The 26,306-nt window shown below is 37.7% G+C and overlaps 2 protein-coding genes across 2 annotated transcripts in view; one reads left to right on the top strand and one right to left on the bottom strand.

Annotated features, from left to right (window-relative positions):
• Positions 1-26,306, top strand: part of Ift88 (intraflagellar transport 88) — a 309,460-nt gene that overhangs the window by 169,342 nt on the left and 113,812 nt on the right. The gene's annotated exons all lie outside the window — the stretch shown is intronic.
• Positions 1-26,306, bottom strand: part of Xpo4 (exportin 4) — a 92,198-nt gene that overhangs the window by 20,829 nt on the left and 45,063 nt on the right. The window contains exons 7-13 of the mRNA XM_051195616.1: positions 18,786-18,898; positions 14,259-14,416; positions 13,864-14,038; positions 5,235-5,411; positions 4,518-4,660; positions 3,931-4,076; positions 2,893-3,070 (exon numbers count right to left, since the gene is read on the bottom strand). Coding sequence (XP_051051573.1) covers positions 2,893-3,070; positions 3,931-4,076; positions 4,518-4,660; positions 5,235-5,411; positions 13,864-14,038; positions 14,259-14,416; positions 18,786-18,898 — 1,090 coding nt within the window. The remainder of the gene's footprint in view (positions 1-2,892; positions 3,071-3,930; positions 4,077-4,517; positions 4,661-5,234; positions 5,412-13,863; positions 14,039-14,258; positions 14,417-18,785; positions 18,899-26,306) is intronic.

The following is a 26,306-nucleotide window of genomic DNA, read 5'->3' as shown; positions in this document are numbered from 1 at the left end:
GTCAGATGACAAAACTCAAGATCAAAAGTCATCCCAGTTGTACTGGGCCCCCTGGGTGTATGTGATGCAATGGACTCCATCACTACCAACAGGTGATTTGGAACTGCCCTTTTCCTTGGTACTCTATGGGTACCCATACACCTTCAAGTCCATCTAGATGGAGTGAGCTCAAGCCTTTGTTTTGTCTGTGGAGAAAAGTGAAAGAACAGAAGCAGCAGAGATCAGGCAGCCCTAGGGAGTCCTCCCTTCTCTACACCATGCTCAGAAATCAGCAGCAGCCTGGAGAGCTCTTTTAGAAAGCCCCCTGAAGGGCCCTTTCCCATCTTCTCCCCACACCCTACTGAAAAGTAACTGCCCTGTCTCATTTACCTCCACAAGACAGTGACTCTATAGAATAGCTTATGTCCCTCCTGCAAATCCTATTTCACCTCACCTATGAGAACCAGTGTCTCTTCACCCCACAACCAGTCACACATAAGTCACACAAATTCTCTTCTTCTCCCTCTCTTCTCCTTCCTCTTCCCTGTCATTGCCTGACAGTTTGCCTTCCTTCCTCTCATCCTTCAAGCAGCAGTCTGATTGCCAACTGTGTCAGTAGCTCCAGGAAAGTAGGACTCCCACGCCACTGTACTGTACTCTTAAATCCCATCAAAAAGTGGAGTTGAAGAAACAACTGAGCCAAATACTTTAATATTTCTTGATCAGTACCTGAGTCAAGCACACTGTTGTGAATAGTTTATATTCCAGGTAGCAGTCAGTTTCCCAAATGTATTACATTTGCACCCCATAAACAAAAGTGATGAGCTAGACCTTAACTTAGTCTCATAAGCAACACTGCTGTAACTTAGCCTGAATACTGTATGTTTCTCTTTGATAACTATGACTAAATCCTGAGGCAGTCACCCAATTCCCAGATTTCAACACTCACTTTCATCGTGGTAATCAGGGAAAGTGCTATGTGTGACTTACCCCCCCTATTTAGACCTCACAGCAGCACCCCAATCTTCTTCAGTGCAAAGGTGTCTTACAAGACTGTAGACCATAACTGACTTCCTCCTACTTATTTTCTTAAGTCCATCTCTTATAAAAACCCATTCCACTTTGCTTGGTCCACAATAGCACTTTGGCTGATGTGTGGCCATACCAAGTATGGCCAGTCTTAACGTCAGCTACTTTATTTTTGCTCTGCCTACAATGTTCTTCCCTGGGCACCTGGAAGACTCCCTTACCAACCTCAATCCTTGCTCAAATCATTTAAATAAAGCCCACATGAATCATACTGCTTAGGATTATAACAGCCCCTGCAGGAGTCTGTGCTTCAGGTGCCCAGGCCTACTTTTCACACATAGCGCCTACTATCCTCTAAGATATTCCATCACTTGATCTGCTCTCCCTTACAAAGAACTTATTTTGTTCATGAATGTATCCCACGTGCCCACAAAGTGCTCAACCCATGAAGATTCTTTCTTAAATGACAGTCTCTTCAAGAAATATGGACTACATTTTTAATCAATCAAAGGTTGTTTCTTCCATATATCAAATCAATTTCACATTACCTCTTTAGATTAAAAAACAAACAACAACAACAAAAAATCCAAATCCTAGCTATTATTACTTTTTTGTTTTGTTTTTCAAGACAGGGTCTCCCTGTATAACAGCTTTGCCTGTTTAGGACTCACTTTGTAGATCAGGCTGGCCTCCAACTCACAGAGATCCACATGCCTCTGCCTTCTGAGTGCTGGAATTAAGGTATATGACACCACAGCCTGGCTTACATTTGTTTTTCTAACATTCCATAGTCTGTGCTCTCCAATATGAAAATGATTTGCTTCTACACTGATACCTGGGACTTGTCAAAACCGAAAAACCACTTCTAATACAAGGTAAATGTTCTTAATGGCATTTACTGCAAGAATTAGAGCAAAGCACCTAAGGCAGAGCTCTGAAATGAACAGTTCTAGAAATAACATTCACCAGGATATGAACCAAAGCAAAATAACAAATCCTAATCACAACTGTAACCTCAAAAGAAACCTTTTCTTAAGAATTCTGATCTTTAGGGCAAACAAGAGAACGTACCAATAAAGGAAATAAAATTTCCAAACATTTCCTTGATATCACCTTAATATCTGAACTGTATTTTCTATTACAGAGGTTTAAATGCCCATATATGTTTGCATTTAGAAATAAAAGTGGGACAAAGCTTGAGTAAGTGCAAAGACCAGCCAATGCTGTTGTCATACCAACTATCACCACTGGCAAATGAGACTCAAAGACAATGAAAGAAAATGTAAAACCTTTCCAAATCTATTTCTAAGAATACAATTCAGATTTACCCTCTTTAGTTTCACCATCAATAATTAATGAAAACATTGCCATTACTAATAGGAAGATGAAAGTGAATCTTCTCAGAGGCACTCTTGCTGTCTTGTAATTGCTGGTGACAGGGCTCTCGAGTCTCATATATTTAGGATAACTTTTTCTAGTGTTCTTTAAGAAGTCACTGACAGTTTCCACATACATAACCAATTTATATTTGCTAAGGATCACTTGGTTCTTAAGAATTGTTTGTCCCTCATGAAGGGTGCCTGTACACACATCATTAATGTTTACTGGTGGACAAACACTGTGTTCTTAGTAAATTAGAGTGAATGCCTCTTCCAAGTCTTACGTTCAGAATCATTTTACATTTATTCTTTTCAGTACTGGATAGCCCTGCCAATTCCTGCCAGTATGCCCTTGCCATCCTTATGTTTTGAGGCTTCTCCAAGTTCTCATTTCTTTCATGTATCCAATTTACAGCGTGCCTACCCCTCCAGTCATCTACCCATCAACTCAAGAGTTTATGAGACAGCATAAATTACAAGAGCGCAGCTATAGAGTTCATATTACCTAATCACAGAATCTGTTCTGCTGTACCCTGGGATGGAAGAAGCCTTTTCTCCTGGAGATCCCAAAATTTGAAGTGTTGTATTAATGTCAACTTCAGATGAATGCTTAATGGAATATTCCATTATTTCTGGAGGTATTAGCGGAGTCTCTCCCTGAGTATCATCAGCTAAGAGGTAGCCTTCAGTTTAAAAAAAATTAAAAATGAACACTTAACAAATCTATTTACCAAATTGCACTATAAATGCTTTCAGTTTTGAATTATATACATCACATATGTTGATGTAAAAGTAAATTATGTTAACCTGTTAATTTCAAGATGAGGTGCAGAAATTGTTAATTTCTCAGAAAATTAAAATCCTCAAAAATATAGCAAAGGTAAAGGACAAATGTTTTAGTCATCAATCTCATAATGCACGGTGACATGTAGGCTTTGAAAACTTGAGTAATTTATTCTGTCAAGTTCATGGGAATTCTGCCATTATCTCGGGAATCTATTCATCCATTACTTTTAAAGTCAGGTTTTCCCCCTTTATTACAGTAGAGAAGCATTAACTAGGTCTAGTGGGCAAGGAAAAAGACCCTAAAAGTCAGACTGCCTAGGTTTGCACTCTGGCTCCAAAAGTTAACTGCAGTATGACCATTTCTTAATCTTTCAGCTTCTTTATCTGTTAATAGGGGATGGCGATGATGACGATTAACTAACTAACCAGTGGGCTACAATGAGATCCAAAGGAAACATTTGGCATACAACAGGCCCTGAATGAGATAGCCAGTGGTTTTAAAGATATGTATGTATTGCTTTGTCAGCAGCTGCTATATCCAAGTTTCATTCAATATTATGTATAAACTATATATATTTTATTGGGTCTCCCCATGTAGCCCAAGCTGGCCTCAAATTCACAATCCTGTCTCAACCTCCCAAGTGCTGGAATTATACATATCCAGTTCTAAACTATTATTATTAAAACATGAGGCTTCTTTTAGGCTTTAAATGTTTTCACTGGCCAACTACATTCTAAGAAGAAAAAAGTAACTGACCTGTAACTAAAATAAGCCAGTGAATATCTTCGTAGAGATCATCAAGCGTTTTGTTGTCAATGCTGCTTGATCCAGGTGAAGCAAGTAGTTGTTGCTGATGTCGTTGTAACTGACCATGGAGTCTTGTCACCCTTTCTTCTAATAAACTAAAAGAAGAAAGAAGCAATAGCTTCATAAAGTTCAGGATAGGAAGGCTTAGGATAACAGACAACTTCCATATAACCAACAACATAAACTAAGATGCGCTAGCAAAATATAGATATTCAAAATATCAAAATATTCAAAATATAGATATTCAAAAATATTATGGTATACAACTGTTCTCAAGTGCACTAGAGGAATTGTAACCTTATTTTATGAATATAGAATTAAAAAATAACAATTTACAAATAAGCAATGTATCTGAAACTGCTTATTTCAAGTCATTTCTCATGCCATGTTTTCCCTAATTACTGCTATCTATGCCATAGTGCCTGGTCTCCAATTGTGTTGCCAATGAACGCAATTATGACATGCTTCTATCCACGGGATCCAGAGTGCTGTTGACACAGAGCATTTCCCCGTGGGGTTTCTGGGACTGAGTGTACCTTGTCAGAAGAGGCATGCAGTGTTCAGCGGCAATTCTTCCTAGCATTCCTACACTGGCTAGTTGATCAGAAAACTGATCTCGATCATCTTCTTGAAGTTCACTTATTTCTTCTTCCTCTCGAGAGGCCACACCATTGGCAGTCTATTTGGTGAAAGGAGGAGAAACAATGAGGAAATGCAGCATCATGTTCCATAAGGCCCTATCACGTGGTTTCAGGAGGAGCTGGACAGAGCCAGCCTGTAGCTACAGTTTTCTAGGACACCTTTCCAACCATGTCAGCAGCCCTGGTAGCCATCTAAAGGATGAGGACAGCATTAAGGAGAAGGAAGGACTGAAAAGCTCCCCTGTGCAGATAGTAACACAGCTAGTCACAAACCTACAGTTCACCCGTTATACTGGGGATTGCCACTTTTCATTAAAACAAATTGGCATCTTAGGATTCCCTAGTCCTTTGAATATAGGATGCTATTAATATAGGATGTATTTAATATAAAATGTTACCAAGGACTTGGCAAGACAGAAGTGGCTAACTGAAAACATAAAAAGGTGATTATTTGTAACAGCCCTCATATAAAGAACCCAGTGGGTAAAAGGAACCACTTTTTTCTAGCAAATTTTTGAGGGAACTTATCCCAAATTTCTGGTATTTTAAATTGTCTATTATGATTACATAGAACCTATGGTGATTTTCCATTCCACCTTGTTTAAAACTCACCAAATTTCTTGTGCCATCTGGAGCAGCAAGGTGGCATTGAATATAGGAATTGAAAACTTGAACAGCATGCTGAGTAAAAAAGCCTTTATGGAAATGCTTGTCATCTTGGACCAAAGTGAGCCAGGACTCCAGCAATTTATCATATGCTTCCATGTATACCATGTCATCCTTATCAAGCTGAAAGAAAGGGCATTCATAAAACACATGTTCAGAGAAATAAAATGGGCAGTGCACAAAATTAACTTTAAGAATCATTTAAAAAATATATTTCCAATTATTAAGCATTTATTAAGATTTCTTAAATTTCCCTAAATTTCAAAAGAAATAATTGTTTGGCAATATGGAATTAATGTTTAATTTACAAGACTAAATGCTTAGTGCTTTATGGAAAATGTATTTTTTCAAAAAATAGTATTAACTATTTGAAAAGCTAAAAAAATTGCACACACATCATACATAAAAAAATACCTCTTATACAACACATTGTTTTTTTTTTCAGTACTGGGACACAATCTTGAGCTTCACGTATGCCAGGCACACATTCTAACACTGGGTTACAAACTTTAAGTGAAACAATTTCAAGTGAATTCAAAATTGGAAAAACAAACTAACCTAATCAGAGAGCAAGGAATTACATGGGGAAAACTTCACAGAAGTTCCTTAACAAGAAAGAATTTATTTTAATAAAAAAGGATAGCTAATACCACACAATAGGAAAGAATATAGTCAAGAAACATAATGGCCACTGACTCAGCTCATACTAGAGAATGTGAAAGATAACCCATCAGTAGAATTAGCTAGTAGTTTAAGAATGTAAAATGAAGCCAGGCCTGGTGGCGCACACCTTTAATCTCAGCACTCAGGGGGCAGAGGAGGAGAACATGTGATAAACTAGAAAAAAGGAATAAGCAAGTAAAACACCAAGAGGAAGCCAGACCTTTCCTCCTCCATCCAACTGAGCCACTCACCCACAGGGCACGCACACAACCTTAACACAGACTCATCCATTGCCAAAACTATCATGCTCCACAGACTGCCATGGTATTAACTATTCCTGGTGGTTATTCATAATTTTCATTTCCCATTTTGTCTTGTTCTTTCATGAATTGCTACTACTTCTCAGTTAAACTTTCACACCAAAACTACACCTAGATAAATAATTTTCTAAGACCTAGGTAGACACACTAATAACTGACTACATAGCTATTTGTGGTATAAAATCTCTCCCTAGATTGATTATTCTGCTGAAGGGACACTACTTAAAAAGCTGCAAGGACCAGGAGGTGAGGGTGAGCTGGAACCATAGCAGAGAACGCCAATGCAACAGAGAAGATGCTGCCCTCCCACAGGGAGTGGGATGTAGGTAGGGACATATCCAGACGGCCTCAGGAGATCAGGCTTTCTCTTGCAGCAAGAAGCCACTGTAATGTACACAAAAGCACATACATCTTTTTCTTCTTCTCCTTCTTTTTTTTTTTTTTAAAGAAAAACCATGCTGCCTGTACTGTATAATATGACAGTGGCTCAGGTGAATATGATCAAAGTATGTTACATACATGTGAAAATTGTTTTGTTCGGTTAATATATACTGCTTTAAAAAGCCAGGAAAAAACAAACCACCACCACCACCACCAACAACAACAAAACTGCTAAAAAGCCAAAGCACAACACTGGAAACAATGAGAAAGGTGGCTTTGTTCCTTCTATAATTTCATTAAATGCTAAGAGCCAAGCATTGGAATCCTGAAGTGAATAGGATACTTTCTTCCCATAGAAACATCTGTGGCTTGTTTATATACTTAACAAGGCATGTGCTTTGCAGACATCATTTGTCAGGTCTTAACAGTTTATCTTGCCAAAATAAACAGACTGGTAACATTTCTAACAGGACTAAGGAGTAACATCACCTGAACTAGCCTCGCAAAGAAAAACACAGGATATTTTTAAAGACCAACTATCATTTTTTCTAAGTACATATTTAAGACATACATCAAAATGTAAAAGTATCTTTTAAAAGTTAAAGCCTCGCATGTGTTGTTAAAGGAATTCTCCACAATGCCTCCATTAAGCCCTGATATTAGAATGATCTCAAGTAGAATGCACAAGTCCTTACACAATGGGTGGTGATTTAAAATAAAGACAGAACTTCATAGGGAAAAAAATCTCTGGTTTTTCTGTATACCACTAAAGTAACTCATCAGGCAAAGTGTGAGAAATTTGGTTGATGACAATTGGCAACTGGATCTTCCAGACTAATCCCAGAGACGTGAAACCTAAGCTAGTGCTTTTTCATAATACCTTGGCTCTGCTCCACGGCCACTCTGGACTAGACCCAGCAGCCCAGCCAGCACCCTGGCTGGCAGCATGTGGACAGATGACTAAGGAAACCAATCTAGACACTATGTGCTCATGCTCCGAGCATTGTCAGGCCTACTGCCAGAAGGCTTTGGAGAGGGGCTTAGAGCTTAAGGGACCTACTTGACCCCACTTTACTCCATTTGAAAATGAAGGGGGGGGGATAGAAATAAAAACATGATCACCAGCACGTCTCTCTGCCTATAACTAGCTTGAAAGTGTAGAGAAGCATGAATATGCAGTGCTTCAACCACAGAAAACAATGTACATTTATGCTTTGATAATTTTGAATGTATAATTCCAAAAATAGTAAAATGTTCTCTCAAGTGAATGTTCGGAAAGAAATCTTTCAGTACAGGAATCTGCTCTGGCCCATGTCTGACAATCAATGTAATTTCAGAGAATAAAGCCCAATAGTATCATATGATTCCAAGTAGAGGACATTCTGGCAAGATATAGGGACAATAATAATAAGAGTAGTGCTGGATGTGGTGGTACACATTTAAATTCCATCATTTGGGAGGCAGAGACAGAAAAAGAAGTGGGGAGAGGAGAGAAAAAGCTGGGAAAGGGGAGGGGAGGGGAGGATAAGGGAGGGGAGCGAAGAATGAGGCATCACCAGTAGTTTCCACAGCCTGGCGTATTAGGATAACAGGTGAGGCACACAGGACTTTTACAGCAGTCAAACCACCTTTACCCACTAAGCCAGCTCACTAGTCCCTTATTTCTATTTTGGATGTTGTATTAAAAATCAGCAATTAATGTTGGGTGATGGTGATGCAGGCCTTTAATCCCTGTACTCATGAGGCAGAGTAAGGTTGATCTCTGTGTAATCTAAGACAGCCTGGTCAACATATTGAGTTCCAGAACAGCCAGCACTACATAAAGACCTACATTTAGACACTGTCTTAAAAAAAAATAAATAAATAAATAAAAAAGAATAAAAATAATTTACACCACCAGAAATGAACTCTATGGAACCCATGGAACTTCATTTACATTCTGGTGCCCATGTGGCCAAAACATTTACAGCAGGATGGGACAAATCACTCCACAAGGGTGCCAGTCAGGCCCTAAGAAAGCTGCCAGATACCACGGGCTCGCTCAGTCAAGCAGACCAAGCTTGACTCCCTGTTACTCCCCTCCGCCTAGTACCAGCAGGTTACACCAACCTTAGAACCCTTTTCATTGAATTAAGTAGGTGGTTTGACCCAGCTTTAATTTAGACTAAGGGACACACTCCCAGACCTTGACGTCCCAGAGCTGGTACATCCAATCTGGTCCACAGCTTCAGCCCTGCTAGCTCAGTCACTAGAGCATGAGATTTTAATCTCAGGGTCCTGCATTTGTGCCCCATGTTGGGTGTCAAAATGTAAATGGAGTTCTTATTTGGTCTAATAAAACCTGGAGTCAGATATATAGAAAAATGCTGAAAGATCAGAGGGAAGAAAGCCATGACACACCTTATCTCCTTAGCATCTCAGCAGACAAGAGAGCGAGCGAGTGTCTGTTTCTCCCTGCTTATATCCTGTTTCCACCCAGCTACCTCACTATCTGTTCAGACCTCCAGACCTCTATGGATAGCCAGTGACAAGCTCCATTCTCTGACTTCAGACAGGCTTTATTTGTACAAGCAAGAGATATCACCACACTAAGGTAGTTTCAACAAATTTGCTTATAATCTGCAAACTCCAAATCTATCCATAATAATGACACTATTCACAACCCATACCTCTGTGCTTTTCCCACAGAGAGTAAATAAACAACAAATCTCCCCCATGATATGAAATCAGAAAGCACTTTCTTCTTTTTATGAGAGAGAGTCTCTCTATGAAGGCCTGAAGTTGTCTTGGAGCTTGTTACATAGACCAGGCTAGACTAGATGTCAGAGATCTTCTGCCCCTGACTCCTAGATGCTGATATCTGCCCAGCTAGAAAGCACTTTCTATCAAATATCAGATGTCTTTTACTTCCTTTATTCACACCCCAACCCCATTTTCACAGTAATAGAATGTAAACTCAGGGCCTGGAGCATGATGGGCATGAGCTCATACACTGAGCTACATTCCCAGCCTTAGTGTTCTGTTGCTGTGAAGAGATACTGTAACCACGGCAACTCTTACAAAGAAAGCATTTAATTGGGGAGCATGACAGCACACTGCAGGCATGGTGCTATAGAAGTAGCTGAGAGTTCGATATCTGGATCCCAGACAGCAGAAACAGAGAGCCACCGGGCCTGGCTTGTGCTTTTTAAAACTTCAAAGCCCACCCCTAGTGACACAACTCCTAATCTCTCCCAAGTAGTGGCATCTGATGACTAAGCACTTCAACACATGAGCCTATGGGAGCTATTTTTATTCAAACCATCACACTATTTTCCTAAGTATGGTTAGTGTACATCAAATTAAAATATGCAATGACATTGATGTGAATAATAAATTTTACTGAGAATTTTCTACACAAGGATAACTTCTAAGAAGTTCCTTAGTCTTACTGAACTCCAGAATTTCCTTTCTCCAGCCTATAAGAATAGAAAACGTTGAGAATAGAGAAAGTCAACTACCACAGATGACAGTAAGATAAAGTGCCAGGTACACCAGCTAGGAAATTCACTAGCAGCATTCACTTGTAGACATGATGGAAAGGCCATTTGGCAGAGCAAGTTCACAGGAGCAGGGAACCACATCCACCCCACACATTAATACAGGGGAGAAAGGGGCTCTACCAACAACTATTCCTTTGCTGTCAAGTCCTGACTAGCCTCAAACTTACTGCCTTAGCCTTCTGTGTGCTGAGATTACTAACATGAGCCATCATGCCACACTTGGTATACTGTTTCCTTAATATGGGTGGGTAACACAACGGTGTTCCCTCTATACTATCTTTATATTTAAACACAAAATGTATATTTCATATGAGTAAAATATTTCACAATGTTTAAAATACATAGGTGCTTGCACAACTCCCCTGCACAATGACACACCAAACAACATTTGCATCGTTGAGTATAACACTAACAAACACATCAATAGACCAAAGATTCAAAGAACTATATTTTTATGTTGTTATTCATTATGTTGTATTTATATTCTTTTCAGTGTGTATCACTTAAGTTAAATATGGTAACATTTGTTTGTTTGTTTGTTTGTTTGTTTTAAAGACAGAGGGGCTAGAAATGGCTCAGTGGTTAAGAGCACCGGCTGCTTTCAATTCCAGCTCACAACTGTCTTTAACTCCATTTCACAAAGACCTGACACTCTCATTTAGACATTCAGGCAAAACACCAATGCACATAAAATATTTTAAAATGATCAATACCATAGTAAAGAATATTGAGATGGTAAATAAGCTTTACTCTAATGCCACAATATTTACATAATAAATACATTCTTGCAAGACTTAAACATTAAAATTGAATCATATCCAAGTCAAAAAACATTGTGCAGGTGGTGGTGGCATATACCTTTAATCCCAGTGCTTAAGAGGCAGAGACAGGAGGACATCTGTGAGTTCGAGGCCAGCCTGGTCTACAGAGCTAGTTCCAGGACAGCCAGAACTGTTATACAGAGAAACCCTGTCTCAAAAAACAAACCAAACAAACAAACAAAAAATGCATAGTAAGATTTGTGATCCAACCTGAGTTAAACAAAAAAGTATTTTTTGTTGTTTTTCTGCATAGCACTGGTTGTCTTGGAAGCAATTTACCTCCTGAGTGTAGGATAAAGACATGTACTACCACTTCTAGCTTTGCAAAGAATTCTTAAAATACCTATTAATCTGGATTTAAGATGCAATAATTAACAGATTTCTTCTAAATGTTCTTATAGAGCCAAAATTAGCATTATTTTTGGAAAGAAATATTCTTTCAATGTGCAAAGCTTAAAATATGTCCCCATGTCTCATTTCAGCTTTTCCTATAATTGTGCAGGCTGAAAAAATGTCAGCATGATGAACACACAGGGTACAATGTCATCAATGTGTGCATTCTCAGCTATCAGAGTCACAGGGTAGGGAGATTTCTCAATCTATCATCTACACAGAAGGTCAAGTTATAGCACACAGCTAAATGCACCAACACCATCTAGAGTAAGTAATCACTACTCTCTGTTCCCTACTTTAAAGGGGACTTTGGTCTCATTGAGTAAAGGCTGGCCTCAAACAGGCATTTTTTCCCTCAAAGGAAGGCAGGGATGGTAGCACATTATCTGTTATCCTGGCACTCAGAGGTAGAGGTGGAGGCAGGAAACACAGAATGAGACCCCATGCTATATATTCAGACCCTCTCAAAACTCATCCTGTCCAACCACAAAACAAACAGGCAAACCAGGGGGAAAAAACATCATAAAAAATTGTTGCCCAGATTTTGCCAAGGAGGAAACATACAAAATGAAGATGAAAAAGTAACCCAAAGGTCATCTTAAACAGCCGGTGTTTATGATCACTCAGCCTGTGACACTGTCTCCCTCCAAATGTATCATAACACACCATGTGGACTCTTAAGCTGTTTATCTATATGCTCAATTCCCCCAAAATTTCCTTAAAAGATTATTTGTTTTCCATCTCAGGACAACAGCTATGTATTGTGAACTAGTATTACAATTACTCAGTAGCCTAAAAAACAAAAGATAAGTAAGAACCCTTATATCAACCTGTTTTGGAGGGATTTATTCATGACCTTCAGCTACTAGATGAGTATTCCCAGAATGTACAAGATGACTAAATATGACGACTTAACTGCCATCTAGGGAAATCTGTTTAGCAATCATGCAAGTTACATGACAGGGCCAACCTTGAACCTTCAATGTCCCTAGGCTTCCCTAATGTACCCTCCATAATTAATGCAAAGCTTCAGCTTTTTTCCTTCTGTCCTATAGATTTAGTAGCTTGTTACCTTTAAAAATAACTGTTAAATATAAACAGATAAACTGAATTAAAAGACGTAAACGGCTTATTTTCTTCAATGAAACTTATTATTAAGTAACTTTGAGCACAGCATGTCTTCTTCTCATGAGACAAGCCTAAGAAATATCCGTTTCTCTGAAAGTGTATCTAGCTTCTTATATTCCTACTCTCCTACAACAAATTTTGACAGAAAGTCAAAGATAAATTCAAAGATAATTTCAAAGATAAAATTTCCAAACCAAAAATATTACATATCTTCTAGCCAGTTTGCTAAATATAAGAACCTTCTTAGAGAAGCTGAAGGTAGCTGTGTATCTAAACAGATGATCAGCATGCTAAGTCCTGACTCCATCTCACCCCAAAGAGAAAAATCAAGGGGAACACATGAAGCCCGTGTCACATGAAACCAACCACACTTCAGTCTGAGCCTATGACAGGGATCTGACTAAAGCGGAGGCACTACACTTCAACAGAAACCACAATCCTGAAAAATGCTCACCCCACGATGTATGAAGTCTACTGTATAGTTTTCCATCACATAACCTCTCATTAAATCCTAAGAGCCTAATTACATAAACACAATCATTCCCAGATTCCTAATTCTTTGAACATTTGGATGATTTACAAACTCCTAAACAATGCCGAGGTAAAATGTAAACTCAGGATTTAACATGAAATTCTAAGAGGTATCTACAAATAGTTTTTTCTCTCTTAAAATTGTTTTTAAAAGAACCTCCTTTCAATTTATAACAAGAAAAATCAATTTTAAAATTAAGCCACTACTTTGTAGAAATAAGTCAATTATTTCCAATGATTACTGTAGTTATTAGTCACAGTAACTATTTCAAAGCAGCTGTGTTGTCAAGGGCTTTTAGTATATATTTCCTTAAGTTAAAAATAAAAATTGGAAAGCGCCTGAAAATTTGTAATTGTCCCCCCAAAATCATTAGCATTATTATGAGTCCTAAGAGGAATGTAAATTAGGGCTTACCAAAATATACTTTTAAACAATATACAACACATAATTTCCAAGTAGGTCCTAAATAAAAATATCAAGATAACATAGATAAAATTAACTTCACATAATTACATCTAAACACAGTTATTTAGCAGTACTTGGTAGACTTATTAAGCACTTAACAAAAACATTTAATTCTAATTATCTCAAATTATAATTTCCAAGACTAATTTAAATACACAAAAATGTAGAGGTCATGTTTCCATGCACATTGTCACTAATTTACATATAAAAATGTGATTTTTAACAAAAACTACTAGTACTCAATTAAAATGTGTCATGAGACAATGTTCTAAAGGTAGCACAAATTTCCTATGATAACCAGACACAGACAGATCAAGGATAGTCACTCACCACTTCTTCCAACGCAGCACTTCGCCCAAAAGAACAAGTGAGATGTGTGAGGCAGTTAACAAAAGAAGAGAAAAGTTCGCTGGGGATGGCAGTTAAAACATTCCGAGGGAACACAGTTATCAGATTGCTGATAATGCTGGAGATTCCCACAGCTTCGGAATCTTCTATTTCAATTCTACAAATCAAATCATGAGGATTATTAAGTAGTGTAAAATAAGCTGTATTTCCAAACACAAAATACTCTATTAATTTCAAATTAGTCATACAACATTACTTAAAAAAAAAAAAAAAAAAAACAGAACAGGAAAAGCCTTAGTTTCTTTTTTTCCTCCATATTAAATACCAGAGGAAAAGGGAAGGTTCCCTCTTCAGCTCAATAGGACAAGCATACCTACCCATTGATAGTGTTCAGCAATCCCTCAATGAAGTGTGCTAGATAATCAACCTGGGATCCTTCATCGGGGAAGATAGGTCCATGCAGAGAAGCTAACTGGGCAAGGCACTGCAGAGAATCCTGTGCCATATCTGAATCTTCTCTGATTTTTCGATGTACCTGTTAGAAAGAATTACTAATCCATAAAAACAAATTCTTCTTTTGTAGGGGTCACGTGTGAACCATGTCGAATGAGGTAAGAGAAAAATTCACTGTAGCTGGTCATTTCTAGAAAATTAACTCCTCAGTTAAATGAAACCTGAAAATTCATCCTTTAGTCCAACTGACATTATAGGTCATGATTTTAACATATCGATTAAGTTTTACTTGAGGGCTACCTGCATTTTAAAAATCGAAGTGTCTCCAGCATATTATGACAAGGAGAGAAAACAGATGCTAGCCAGTCAGACATACTGCTTCAGCTAAAAACAGCAACGACGACAGTCATCTGTATTATGCTAACTATGCCTTGCCACAGCTTCTTGCTAAAGTTAGCAGACAAGTTCAATCCAGTATATAGATGCTGCCTTACTGAAAGAAAACAGTTGTACACTTAAAAAAAAAATAAATAAATGTACCTATTACCCACCCTAGATATCATCTACTCACAGACATGAAACATATGATTATATTCTGAGACTGTCTGATCTGTTTAAATTTCATTTTATCTCACACCATTGCTATTAACATTAAATGTTAAAATAAAAATTGTATTTAATACATAAATGCACTTAAACATGCAAGTACATCTTACTTCAATGATATAATACTGATATACCCCTACTACAGTGTAGCTAAAGAAAAATTCTCAGAATACTTAACTTCAGTATTACTAAATTTTCAGACATTAAAGATTTCATTTCTATGTTGACATGAAAATAGAACAAGAATAAAGTGGCTATTCATCTTCATGCACAATACTGACTGGCCATTTGCTATTTCCCACAGGCATTTAACTGAAGCACTCTAGCCCTCCCCTTCCTTTCTTTCTTTCTTCCTTCCCTTTCCTTTCTTTTTTATTTTTTAAGGCAGGGTTTCTCTGTATTGCTTTGGAGCCTGTCTTGGCACTCATTCTGTAGACCAGGCTGGCCTCGAACTCACAAAGATCCACCTGCCTCTGCTTCCCCAGTGCTGGGATTAAGGGTGTGCACCACAAACGCCCACCCATCCCTTTCTTTTTTTGAACCACTGCTTTCTATTTGTTTCAGGTTATGATGGCTTTGACTCTGTCAGTCATTTATGAATTATTTGATACCAGGATGTTTTCTTTTTTAAAAAATGCATTCACTGATACAGTATGGGACACAGTGAACAGAGTTAGTCCTTGTTAACCGATTCTACTAACCTTAGCCTACTGGCTTCTTAAGAACAAATAAAGGAATCTAAACCAGAATAACAGCTCTAAAAATTATAGTTAAACGATTTACTAATATGCTTAAAATATGTTATATTCTTGTCTAGAGCAAGGATTGGCAAGCCACTGATCCATGAGCCAAATCTGGCTTCCTGCCTGTGTCTGGGTAGATGTAGAGGTTAGGGCTTTTCTCACATTTACACAGTTGAAAGAGGAAAAATAAAATCAAAGAGGATTATACAAAGTTCTTGATTTTAACAACCAGATTTAGTAGAATACCAGATTTGCTTATTTATTATTTAATTTATGACTCCTTGCAACAAAGACAGAATAGAATATGACCATATTATATACAGTGCCTTAAATATTTCCCATGGTCCCTGAAGGCTAACAAAGTTTGTCAATCCCTGGTCTAGAACAAAACCACTTTCAACCTATATACCAATGTAGTTTAAGCTTTACAAAGTACAACACACAAAACTATGCACATCTTGGTTGGCTACTCTTGAATACATTCACTTTTTGTTTGTTTGCTCTACACAGAAACCAGATGACCATTCATTCCAGGACCAGAAATGATAACACAGAAGAAAAAAAAAAAAAAATGTGCTTAATGAGACAGCCAGTGTTGACAATCTAAAACAACACAAAACAAAAAACTGTCCTGGGACCAAGGATTAATATGTTTTCTGAAATAGGAACCACATAAACTCATGTTAAACAAGTAATTCTTGCAATCTATGGATTCATGATCTGCTGATTTTAGCATTGAGAAAGTATTCCCTTCATAATTGAACATGGATTTCAATTTAAATGGTATCATACAATTAAAAAATACAGATTTATCATCTCCATACAGAAAGAAAGCAAGGGGAGGGAGATGAACATCCAGGGAGGCAAATGGAGAGGCCATTCAGCAAATAAGCACAAAGCATAAGTTAGCAAGAAAGGCAGATTTTTACTGAAGCATGTTTAAACATCAGATGCCAGTGTGCCACCCACATTGAAACAACCAGTAAACATGCAGTTCGAGGCTTGGAGAATGTAGAGTCTCTGTGCTAAATGCAAACTGAAAAGTCATAGGTGAAGTGGTGTCTAACATACTATGTATTGAAGACATAGCAAAGCAGAGAGCTACAAATGGCAATAATTAAGGCAAAACACCAGAATCACAATCAAGAAAGTTTTGCCCAAAAGAGTAGGAAGAAAAGAAAAACTGATAATTTTGCAAACTTCTAAAAAGCAGAATTCAGCCAAAATCATTTAAATTTCCAATATGGTCAATAAATTTAAGTCTTCACTCCATGCACCAGTGCATTTATCTACTGAAATCTAGCATAATGATACCCAATGGAAAAAGATTAAATGTGGTAATTAATCTATGTAAGTGAAGATAAATTTAGCAAAACTCAAAAAGACAGATTAAGTCGTAGTTTTTGCTACAGATTAAAATTGTTTATATAAACTGCTTGAATGCAAAAGCTACTAAAACAACAAAGTAGAAAAGGGTTAACTTTTGAATCGAAGTTATTTGCATGTGGTAGCTCACAGCTGACAGGAGCAGCTGTCTGGTTTGTCTAGACAGCTGTTCAGACCCAGTAGAGTTGTTTGCAGCATTGCCAGCAAGTTTTTCACCTTTTCACAAACTGCTGGAGTGGGACTTACTTTCTGTCGAGCAAATACAAAGGACTGAACTTGGACTCATACCAAAACAATTCCTACCAGATGAGGTAGCCCAGAGTCCTTAAAATTTAATTGCAAGTACCATTTGATCTTGCTTATGTTTTTAGATTTTTTTTCTCTTGTTTTAAAAAGGAAAATATAAGGTGATTAATACTCAGACTGAGTGTCTCCATAGAAAACATCTTTTATGGAGGGTAGCAATGAGCCTTGGTGGCACAGTGCTTGTCAGAAATGCACAAAGCTATGGCAGAAAATGATTGTTTCTGGTATGCCTGAAGATGGACAAATGTGCTCTAGACATTTCAAAATATATACCACAGTAAAAACACAAAAGGCTCATTCATACTTCAAAACACATGAAAAGAAACTATAATGATTCACATTGAACAAAATTGTCTAATTCTTTTCTTTTTAATTGGTCTTTATCTAGATTTACTGGTTTTTATTTTGTATAAGCATTAATCTAACTATATACCTGTTCTGTAACTGCAAATTATCACCCAGCACACACGTGCATTTTTTTATTCTAAAACTCACTGGGAATACTCTGCTTGATTCTTGTAGCTAACTGATACTAAGAGACCTGTTTAAAGTTATAATTGAACTATTTAAGATAAATTGCTCTTAATATCAACTTAATTCAGGTCTTGTAAATTATAAGTATAGCCCCTAGGGGAACAGTTCTCAAAATGTAGTTCAGGGAAACTTCAACTTCCTAAGCCACTGCAGACAGTGTCCATAAGAGTAGTAACGCATTTCTGCTCTTCCTTGTGCAAAGCACACACACACAGAGGCTTTTCCTGAGGTCACATGATTTAAAACACCAATGGAATGAAATATAAAACAGGAAAAACTGATTCTCTTTTATTAAACCAGACTCTTTAGAGATTTGTAAGAATATAAGGTGAACAAACCAAAAACCCAGTTATTTTCACTATACTTATTTTAAAAGTGTTTTTTTATTGAAGTTATTTATATTATAATGTAATAGTTTCTTTTTGGTATTTTTAGTGAAATAAAATACTGTTTAGAGTTTTCAGTCTGAAATTTTCAGTTTATTGTAAGACCATGTTATATTTTAGTCAAAAAATATATCTCCTCTTGCTTCTATCAGTTTGAATTTGTACTGAGATAATAGCTATAAAACCCACATAAACAAAAGCTATTAGGGAATTCTGAATTTTAAGAGGGTAAAGGAGTTCTGTGATTACAAAGTCTAGGAAGTTCTGCCTAAGAAGGCAGAAGCCCTTCATAATGAGATAACTTCTCCTAAGAAGGACCTAAGCTCTTAATAACGAGATAGTATTTATTATATTTCAACTTCAGCAGGTCAGTTAACGAGAAGAAACACCAACAAGGAAAAAACGAAATCTGTCCAGTTTTACTTAAGAAAAACCAAGGCATTTCCTCTTACCATGCCCCCTGCTACCAGAGACAAAGACAAGGACTTACTGTGAAGAAAAGGTCCATGACTCTGCTGTCCAGAAGAGTCTCCCGCCAGGATTCTGTTGGCTTCAATAGCACATTTTGTGAGGATTCAAACATAGCTATATAATGTCTGCCCAGTTATCTAGTGTCAAGGTCAACAACAATAACATTCTTACTTTGTCGAAACTATAAGTATACCCTAAATATAACAGCAGCCAGCCAGAAAGAATGCAATGGAAACAGTTTAAGCCTCTTCACATATGCTACATAATTCATGCATGAAGCTAAGGAATAAAAGGCATTAACTGCTGAAAAAAAGAATGCTATAGGAATGTAAGATAACCGTTTTAGTCATTGTGTGTATCACACCATGGGGATAAGAGAAACCTTGACAATCAGAGATCTTAATAGAGGCAACAGAAGAAAAGACATGACTTAAAAACAGATATCAAAAGCTAAACACACATACACACATCAATGTCTACAAATTTGCCCTATCACTTCCCCCAGTATTTTAAACAGCTAAAATCATATACACAAAACGTGTCTCACATAGACTATAGGGGAAAATAGCAGTTTTCCAAAAGAAATATGTTCATAGGAAAAGAACATAAAAGTGTAACTATGCTTCATACTGAAAAACAAAAAACAAAAAACAAAAAAACAAAAAAAAAAAAAAAAAAAAAACCTGAGATCATAGTAACCTAATATAAAGTCAAGAAAAGAATTAAGCAGTTGACAGAAAACAGTGTTTATTTAAAATACCCATAGGCTTGAGGGAGGCAAAGAGGCCTGGATCTCCAGGACTCACTAGACAGCCAGATAGCTTATTTGGTAAGCTCCAGGGCAATGAGAGCCCCAGCTCAAAAACAATATGGACAGCCTCCAAGGAATGATTTCTGAAGTTGTCCTCTACACAAAAATACACACATACACATGTACACCAATATACATGAGCGCGCGTGCGCACACACACACACACATGAATAAACACAATTTTCCATAGACTCAAACTATATATAAGATGTTGAGGTAGTCATTATCAATTATCACATACGCTTCAAATAGAATAAATTTTTTTGTAAATAGATTAACCATCATATATATACATTTGTAGGTACTGATGAATGTATGGCATGGCCATATTAACTGCAGCTTTAAGAAATGAGAGGCTGCCTGCAATGGAGAGGGTAACTTCTTCCCCTGGCACTGGGAAACAAAGTCTGAACTAGGCAAAATTATCACTCAATGAGAAATCTGGATATACGGATCTAAGATGACACTCTGCAAAAAATGGCTGCTTGTAAGAATGTTTTTTTGTTTTTTGTTTTTTTTTTTTTTTTTTGTTTTTTTTTTTTTTTTTTTTTTTTTTTTTTTTTTTTGTCAGCCAGGCGGTAGTAGTACATGCCTTTAATCCCAGCAGAGGCCAGTGGATCTGAGTTCAAAGCCAGCTTAGTCTACAGAGAGAGTTCTAGGACTGCCAGAGCTACCCAGAGAAACCCTGTTTTAGAAAATAAGATTTTTTTTTTCCCTTTTGGTCCCTGAAGGTAGATGGAGAAGGCATTAGTTGTCTTAAGAAAGGAAGTTACTGCTTCTTTCTGAAGTCATTCCTTAACTCCTGCAATTCTGACTAGCAAAAGTGAAACCCTGAACAGGCTCATTTCCCTCTTCCTTTATCTGCCCCCTTGTGGACAGAAAGAATGAAACCAGAAGGAAGATAAACATGAAAAAGCAGCCAACAACTAAGAGTCATCAATGTAAAGTGAATTCATCTATAAAGTGAATTCATCTCTCCAAAGGCACCAGCTACAGTCAGAACACACCAGCTGAAAGGCTGGTTACCTTTGAAAAAGACAAACTGAAAGATTTACCGATGACATTATCATTTATTTTACAAATAGTCTACTGGCTATTCTCTTTTATATATTTTTGAAATTCACAATAAAGCAGCTCAGGGATCTTTTGTGCTCAGAACAGAACATCAAGGAAAAGAAATAAAGGCTCTATTCCTAATGAAACAGAGAACCAACCCATTTATCTTTTTCTAGCTTTAGTGTAGTTTTATTAATTTTTTATTATCTGAAAAGTCAGGAGTGAAACATAATATTGGCCGGGTGTTGGTGGCGCACACACACAAAAAAATTATGTTTTGTTTTGTTTGGGTTTTTTAAGACAGGGTTTCTCTGTGGCTTTGGAGCCTGTCCTGGAACTAGCTGTAGACCAGGCTGGCCTCGAATTCACAGAGATCCACCTGCCTCTGCCTCCCGAGTGCTGGGATTAAAGGCATTTGTCACCAATGCCCAGCCAAGAAACATGATTACTAACTATTATATGACCTAAAATGGTATGATGTATATATAGTACAGAGATCACAGGATGCTGTGAGGGGAACATGCAGATGCAGATCTAGACCATATCAAAATAAAGAACTAAGGTAATTCAGTTTTTTGTTTGTAACTCAAGTATTTTTGTAGCCAAAGATATTTCAAATGCTATTTCAACCCCCGTAATTCTTAATGTAGAAATATATTTAAAAAGAAAGAAAGAAAGAGAAACAGATAAAATCACAATGATCAGAACTTAGAAATCTAACTTTTCTACTCTTAAAACAATGTCTTAAAACAAATTGAGCCAGGTGCAATGGTACATACCATTACTTCAAGCACTCAGGAGGCAGAAGCAAATGGATCTCTGAGTTTGAGGCCAGCCTGGTCTACATAGTGAGTTCTAGGACAGTCAGTACTATATAGATATACCCTATCTCAAAAACAAAAACAAACAAACGTGTGCTGGCAAGATCAGCAAGTAAAAGCACTTGTGAGTCTGATGCCCTGCCTGAGCTCAATCCCCAGAACCCGCTCAAAGGTAGAAGGGGACCCATTCTACAACTTTGTCCTCTGACCTCCACCTGCACCATGGCACTTGAACTCTGGGCCAAGAGAACATGTGCTCCCATTTGCTTTCTCTCATGTAATAAAGTTCTTTTAAGCACAAAATTGTTTGAATGTTAAAGCAAATTTCATTAACAATTAAACTTCAATTAAACAATAGTTACTCTTTTACAAGACTGAAAAGTTTTGGTTCTCACTGACTAAAGAAACATGTCATCAATAAGAGAGTGGTCTGCCAATAACCGATCAGTTACTGAACAATCTTTTATTATATATGTAGTACATAGAGTCAGATTTTATGGAGCACAAGAATGACAAGAGTAACAAACAACAAAGTAACTGTACATCCCAAATTTTCTTGGGCCTTAATTTTAAATATTTAAGTATCTGTATAATTTATATTTTATATAATAATAATTCATTTGTAACCAACAACATATTCATATAGAGCTGCATTCTGTTTTTTAATAATCCTCTGTCACTTTTAAAATTGTGTCAACCCCATCTAACCTTCCCTTCCTCATGTCTGGCCAAATTAAGAAGCCTAGTGTGTTCTATGAACAATGGATCATTACAGTCCTGTGATATTATAATAGAGCTAAAAAAAATTCCTACTGTCCAGTGACATCATAGCCAGGCAACATGCTAACACACTCTTCACTTACTTGTATTGAAGCAATCACACTGCACTGCCACCTGTTTAAAGATACAGCTTCTACAATTGTGTACAAGGCATAATACATGATAACGACAATAAACACCTATTGTGCTGGTTTAAAAAAAAAAAAAAAAAGACGCCTGGTGTGTGTGCTGTTCCTGCACTAAGCACAGGCCCACTAATTCTCAACCAGGGTTCTAGTGAAGGGATTATGCCCCGGTGCTAAAACTGTCTTCTAAGCTGAGCCATCTTAGTCCTTTGGAAAATTCGCCAGAGCCACATGTATTGTAGCTTGGAGCAGAAACTAACTCAATATTCCCTGCCCATCTCTACAAAGAGCCTCTCAAGGTTCTGAGAAATAAAAAGTACATCTACACAACCTGCCCTATTCTGTAACTACAGGACCAAGACAAACACACACTAGGCCAAGAGCAGAGGACAAGTTTAATCACTCTTGACCAGTGACTCTCACTGACTAATCCTACTAAGTCTTCTGTGTCAAGTTCTTGAACAACAGACTGCTCTCAGCAAGGGCTGTAGTCTGGAAATATTTTGAAAATACATAGGGGTACTTACATATGTAAAGAAGTTCTTATCCATTTACTAATACCTTCAATACGGGTAACATTATGATAATGGAAGAAAGCAAAAATGTTGGGGATGTGGTTCAGTTGGTGAAGTGATTATTCTGCATGGAGGCAGACCTAGATTCAGACTCCAACATTCCATAAAATGGGAGCATGTGTCTATAATCCCCTAGGCAGACACAGGCAGAAGGATGGGCACAGACACAATACTGATGAGGATACAGGACATGTAAGAGCCAGTATATTTTTGTACATTACAAGGATAATTACAAGGATAATAGGAAACAATGTAGCAGATGCTCAAAATGATGAAGATACAGTTCCTATGGAACCTGGATCAAAACTGTTACCAAACCAGGAGGGGTACACACCTATAAGTCTGTACTTAGGAGGTAGGTATAGAAGGATCAGTTCAAGACCATTCTTGACTACATTGAGACCCTGTCTTCAAAAGAAACCAAAAACAACAAAAGCATCAGAACAGCATGTCAAAGACTCCAATGCTAAAGATCCACAGGAAATGGCAAAGCTTTCTCTTCTGGTTCAAGTGTATTGATAGTGTTAATAATGTACAGAAAATATCCAAGCTAGATTCCCCTACACCCCCGTGTTCATGGCCTAAAGACTGTCCTCTACAGAGACTGCTTTTACAATTCAGTATACCATAAATCCTGCCTCCATGTTTAGCTGTATGTAGTATCTCTGGCTCCTTGCTCAACTGTATATAGTAACTGTGCTGAGCTTCCCAGGTGCTGTAGTTTCTCACCAGAAAGCCCAGTCCACCTGATTTCAGTTTGTCTGTGTCTTTTCTTCATTCCCTGACTGGCCCAGTCAGCAACTTCTGAAACCATGCAGACACAGCAACCCTAAGTGAATTTCAAAAATGGAGCCTAAGAGCAGATGTTCCAATAGCTTCAACAACATTTACCCAATCAAATGACATTTCCATTACTTTTATTCAGTCAAGCTCTGCACATTTGGTATTGATGACAAGGATGCACCTTTGGAGATTTCTATGCAATTAAATCTTCTACATTCCACTCTGATACACTGACTACCTTCATGCATTACAGTAGCAGAGCTAGTCATCAAAGCTGGTGGGAGATGAAAAAGCATAGTTCACTGTCTTGGCTACTTTCCTTTTGGGGTGAAGAAACACCATGACCAAAGCAACTTTAAAAAAAGAAAGAAAAAAGCATTTAATTGGGAGCTTGCTCACAGTTTTGGAGGGTTAGTCCATTATCATTAAGGTGAGGAACATGACAGCAGGCAGGCAGACCTGGAGCTAGGACAATAGCTGATAATCTACAGCTTATTCACAAGTATGAAGGAGAGGAACAGTATGGGCTTTTGAAACGTCAAAGTCCACCCCCACCCCCCAGTGATACACCTACATCAAGGCCATACTTCCTACAACTTACCAACTTTCTATAAATACAATGCACCAAGTATTTAAGTATATTAGCCTATGGAGGGGAGGGTATCATCATCCAAACCACCATGTTTGCTCTTTCAGTGAATTAAACAAAAAAGCTGAGATGTAGGACCACACACCCTTATCATAGGGTTAACCCAATCACAGAAGCTCTCTCAGTGGACATGTGTGATCCTTATCTATCTAAACAAATACGCAATGCTACCAAGAGCACTGTCAGAACATCTTAAACCACCTTAATGTTCAACTTAGTAAACCAGTAATTTTCCATTAGTAACAATCGATTTGTACAATTTCATCAGCATAATGAAGAACTCAAATCTAGCTAGGCATGGGGGGTAGGGGATGCACGCCTTTAATCCCAGCACCTGTGAAGCAGAATTAGGTAGATCTCTAAGTTTGAGTACAGTCTGGTCTGCAGAGCCAGTTCCAGGACAGCCCCAGAGAAACCCTGTTTCAAAAATCCAAAAACCCACATGGTCATGATGTGCTTTCTATAGACCAGCTTTCTAAAAACAACAAAGACTCTGCTGCTTGAGTTCTAATGAACAGAAAGACCTTCGAGGATACATTTTAGGAATCAATAAACCAAAACTCTGCACACAGTCCTGACTTCATGATTCACATGTCACTTAAACTTAAGGCAAGGAAGGCCTATAAAACTGAGGGCAGCTCTCTTCCCACCACCATCACTTTCCAAATTAAGCAACACCACACTTTAAGCTGCAGAGCATACTCCACATGACTGCCTTGCTGGGGCATCCACAGAGAATGACTGAACTGAAATAACCGAGGCTGCTGGCTCATGAAATTAACTCACCAGACAGAATTCCTTACAAGTGTTAAACAATTTTAAATAAATCATTTTCTAGTAAGAAATATTATAGTAGTTAAATCAGACTTGCCCAAACTGACACCTGAATAAACCTATTAACTTCCTGAGCTAAAAGGTAAGGGGTACCAAACAATGTTGCCACTGACACACAAGCTTCAGCTTCTAAGACACCTTTGGCCTAAGTTTTCGAAGTAGTTGAGCTAAGTCTGTGAAAGCAAGTTCATTCATTAGACTTTAAAAAAAAAAGTTCATTCCATCCCTTCTACTCTTGTACAAACTTAAACTACACAAAGTACTATTTGAGCACTGTGTGGGATAGAAAAGGAATATAAACTGGCTTTGGAAGCAACAAACTTAGTCCACCTTCCTTTCTTTGCCTCTGACCACTTTCACTCCCTGTTCCTGTACTGCAGGGGCCTCTCTATGCCAATGACATAGAAGCACTGTGTGGTTCGGCAGGGTAGAACAGGGTAAAGCAGGCAGGAACAACATGTCCAAGAGCTACCAAACTAAACAGAAGTTTCTGAACAATTATACAGGTTACAGTCAGCAAAATTAACTATGTCGAAGACTAAAGAACCTGCTCTTCATTGACTCTTTCTTCCCACAATGACCCAGGGTTGGAAAATCAGCTGGGTTTTGTTTGTTTGTGAAGGGGGGTTATCTTTTTAGTAATGTGTGTATGAAAGTTTGTCCTGCCTGGTTCTGCAGCCATTCAGTTCCAAATAAACACACAGAGGCTTATATTATTTATAAACTGTTTGGCCTATTGCTCAGGCTTATTATTAACAAGCTCTTACAACTAAATTTAACCCATAATTCTTATTTATGTTTAGCCACATGGCTTGGTACCTATTGTCCATCCAGCCATGTCACTTCCTGTCTGTACAGACCTGCAGACCACTATGGTTAGCTAATGGCAAGCTCCATCCTCTGATCTTCAGACAAGCTTTATTTGTACAAGCAAGGTATCAGCATAGTAATGTGGGGAAACCCCTGAAAAAGAATAATGCACACATAATTCCAAATATTGATTACTGATTTCACCTACTTTCTTCCCAATTCATCCTATCAGATAGCAATAGAAACATTAGTTGGTGTGAAACTAATTACTCAGAAAGGACAGAAGAAAATACTTC

Source organism: Phodopus roborovskii, unplaced genomic scaffold (genome assembly GCF_943737965.1).
Source record: "Phodopus roborovskii unplaced genomic scaffold, PHOROB, whole genome shotgun sequence".
NCBI lineage: Eukaryota > Metazoa > Chordata > Mammalia > Rodentia > Cricetidae > Phodopus > Phodopus roborovskii.
This window is presented reverse-complemented; position numbering and strand designations above follow the sequence as displayed.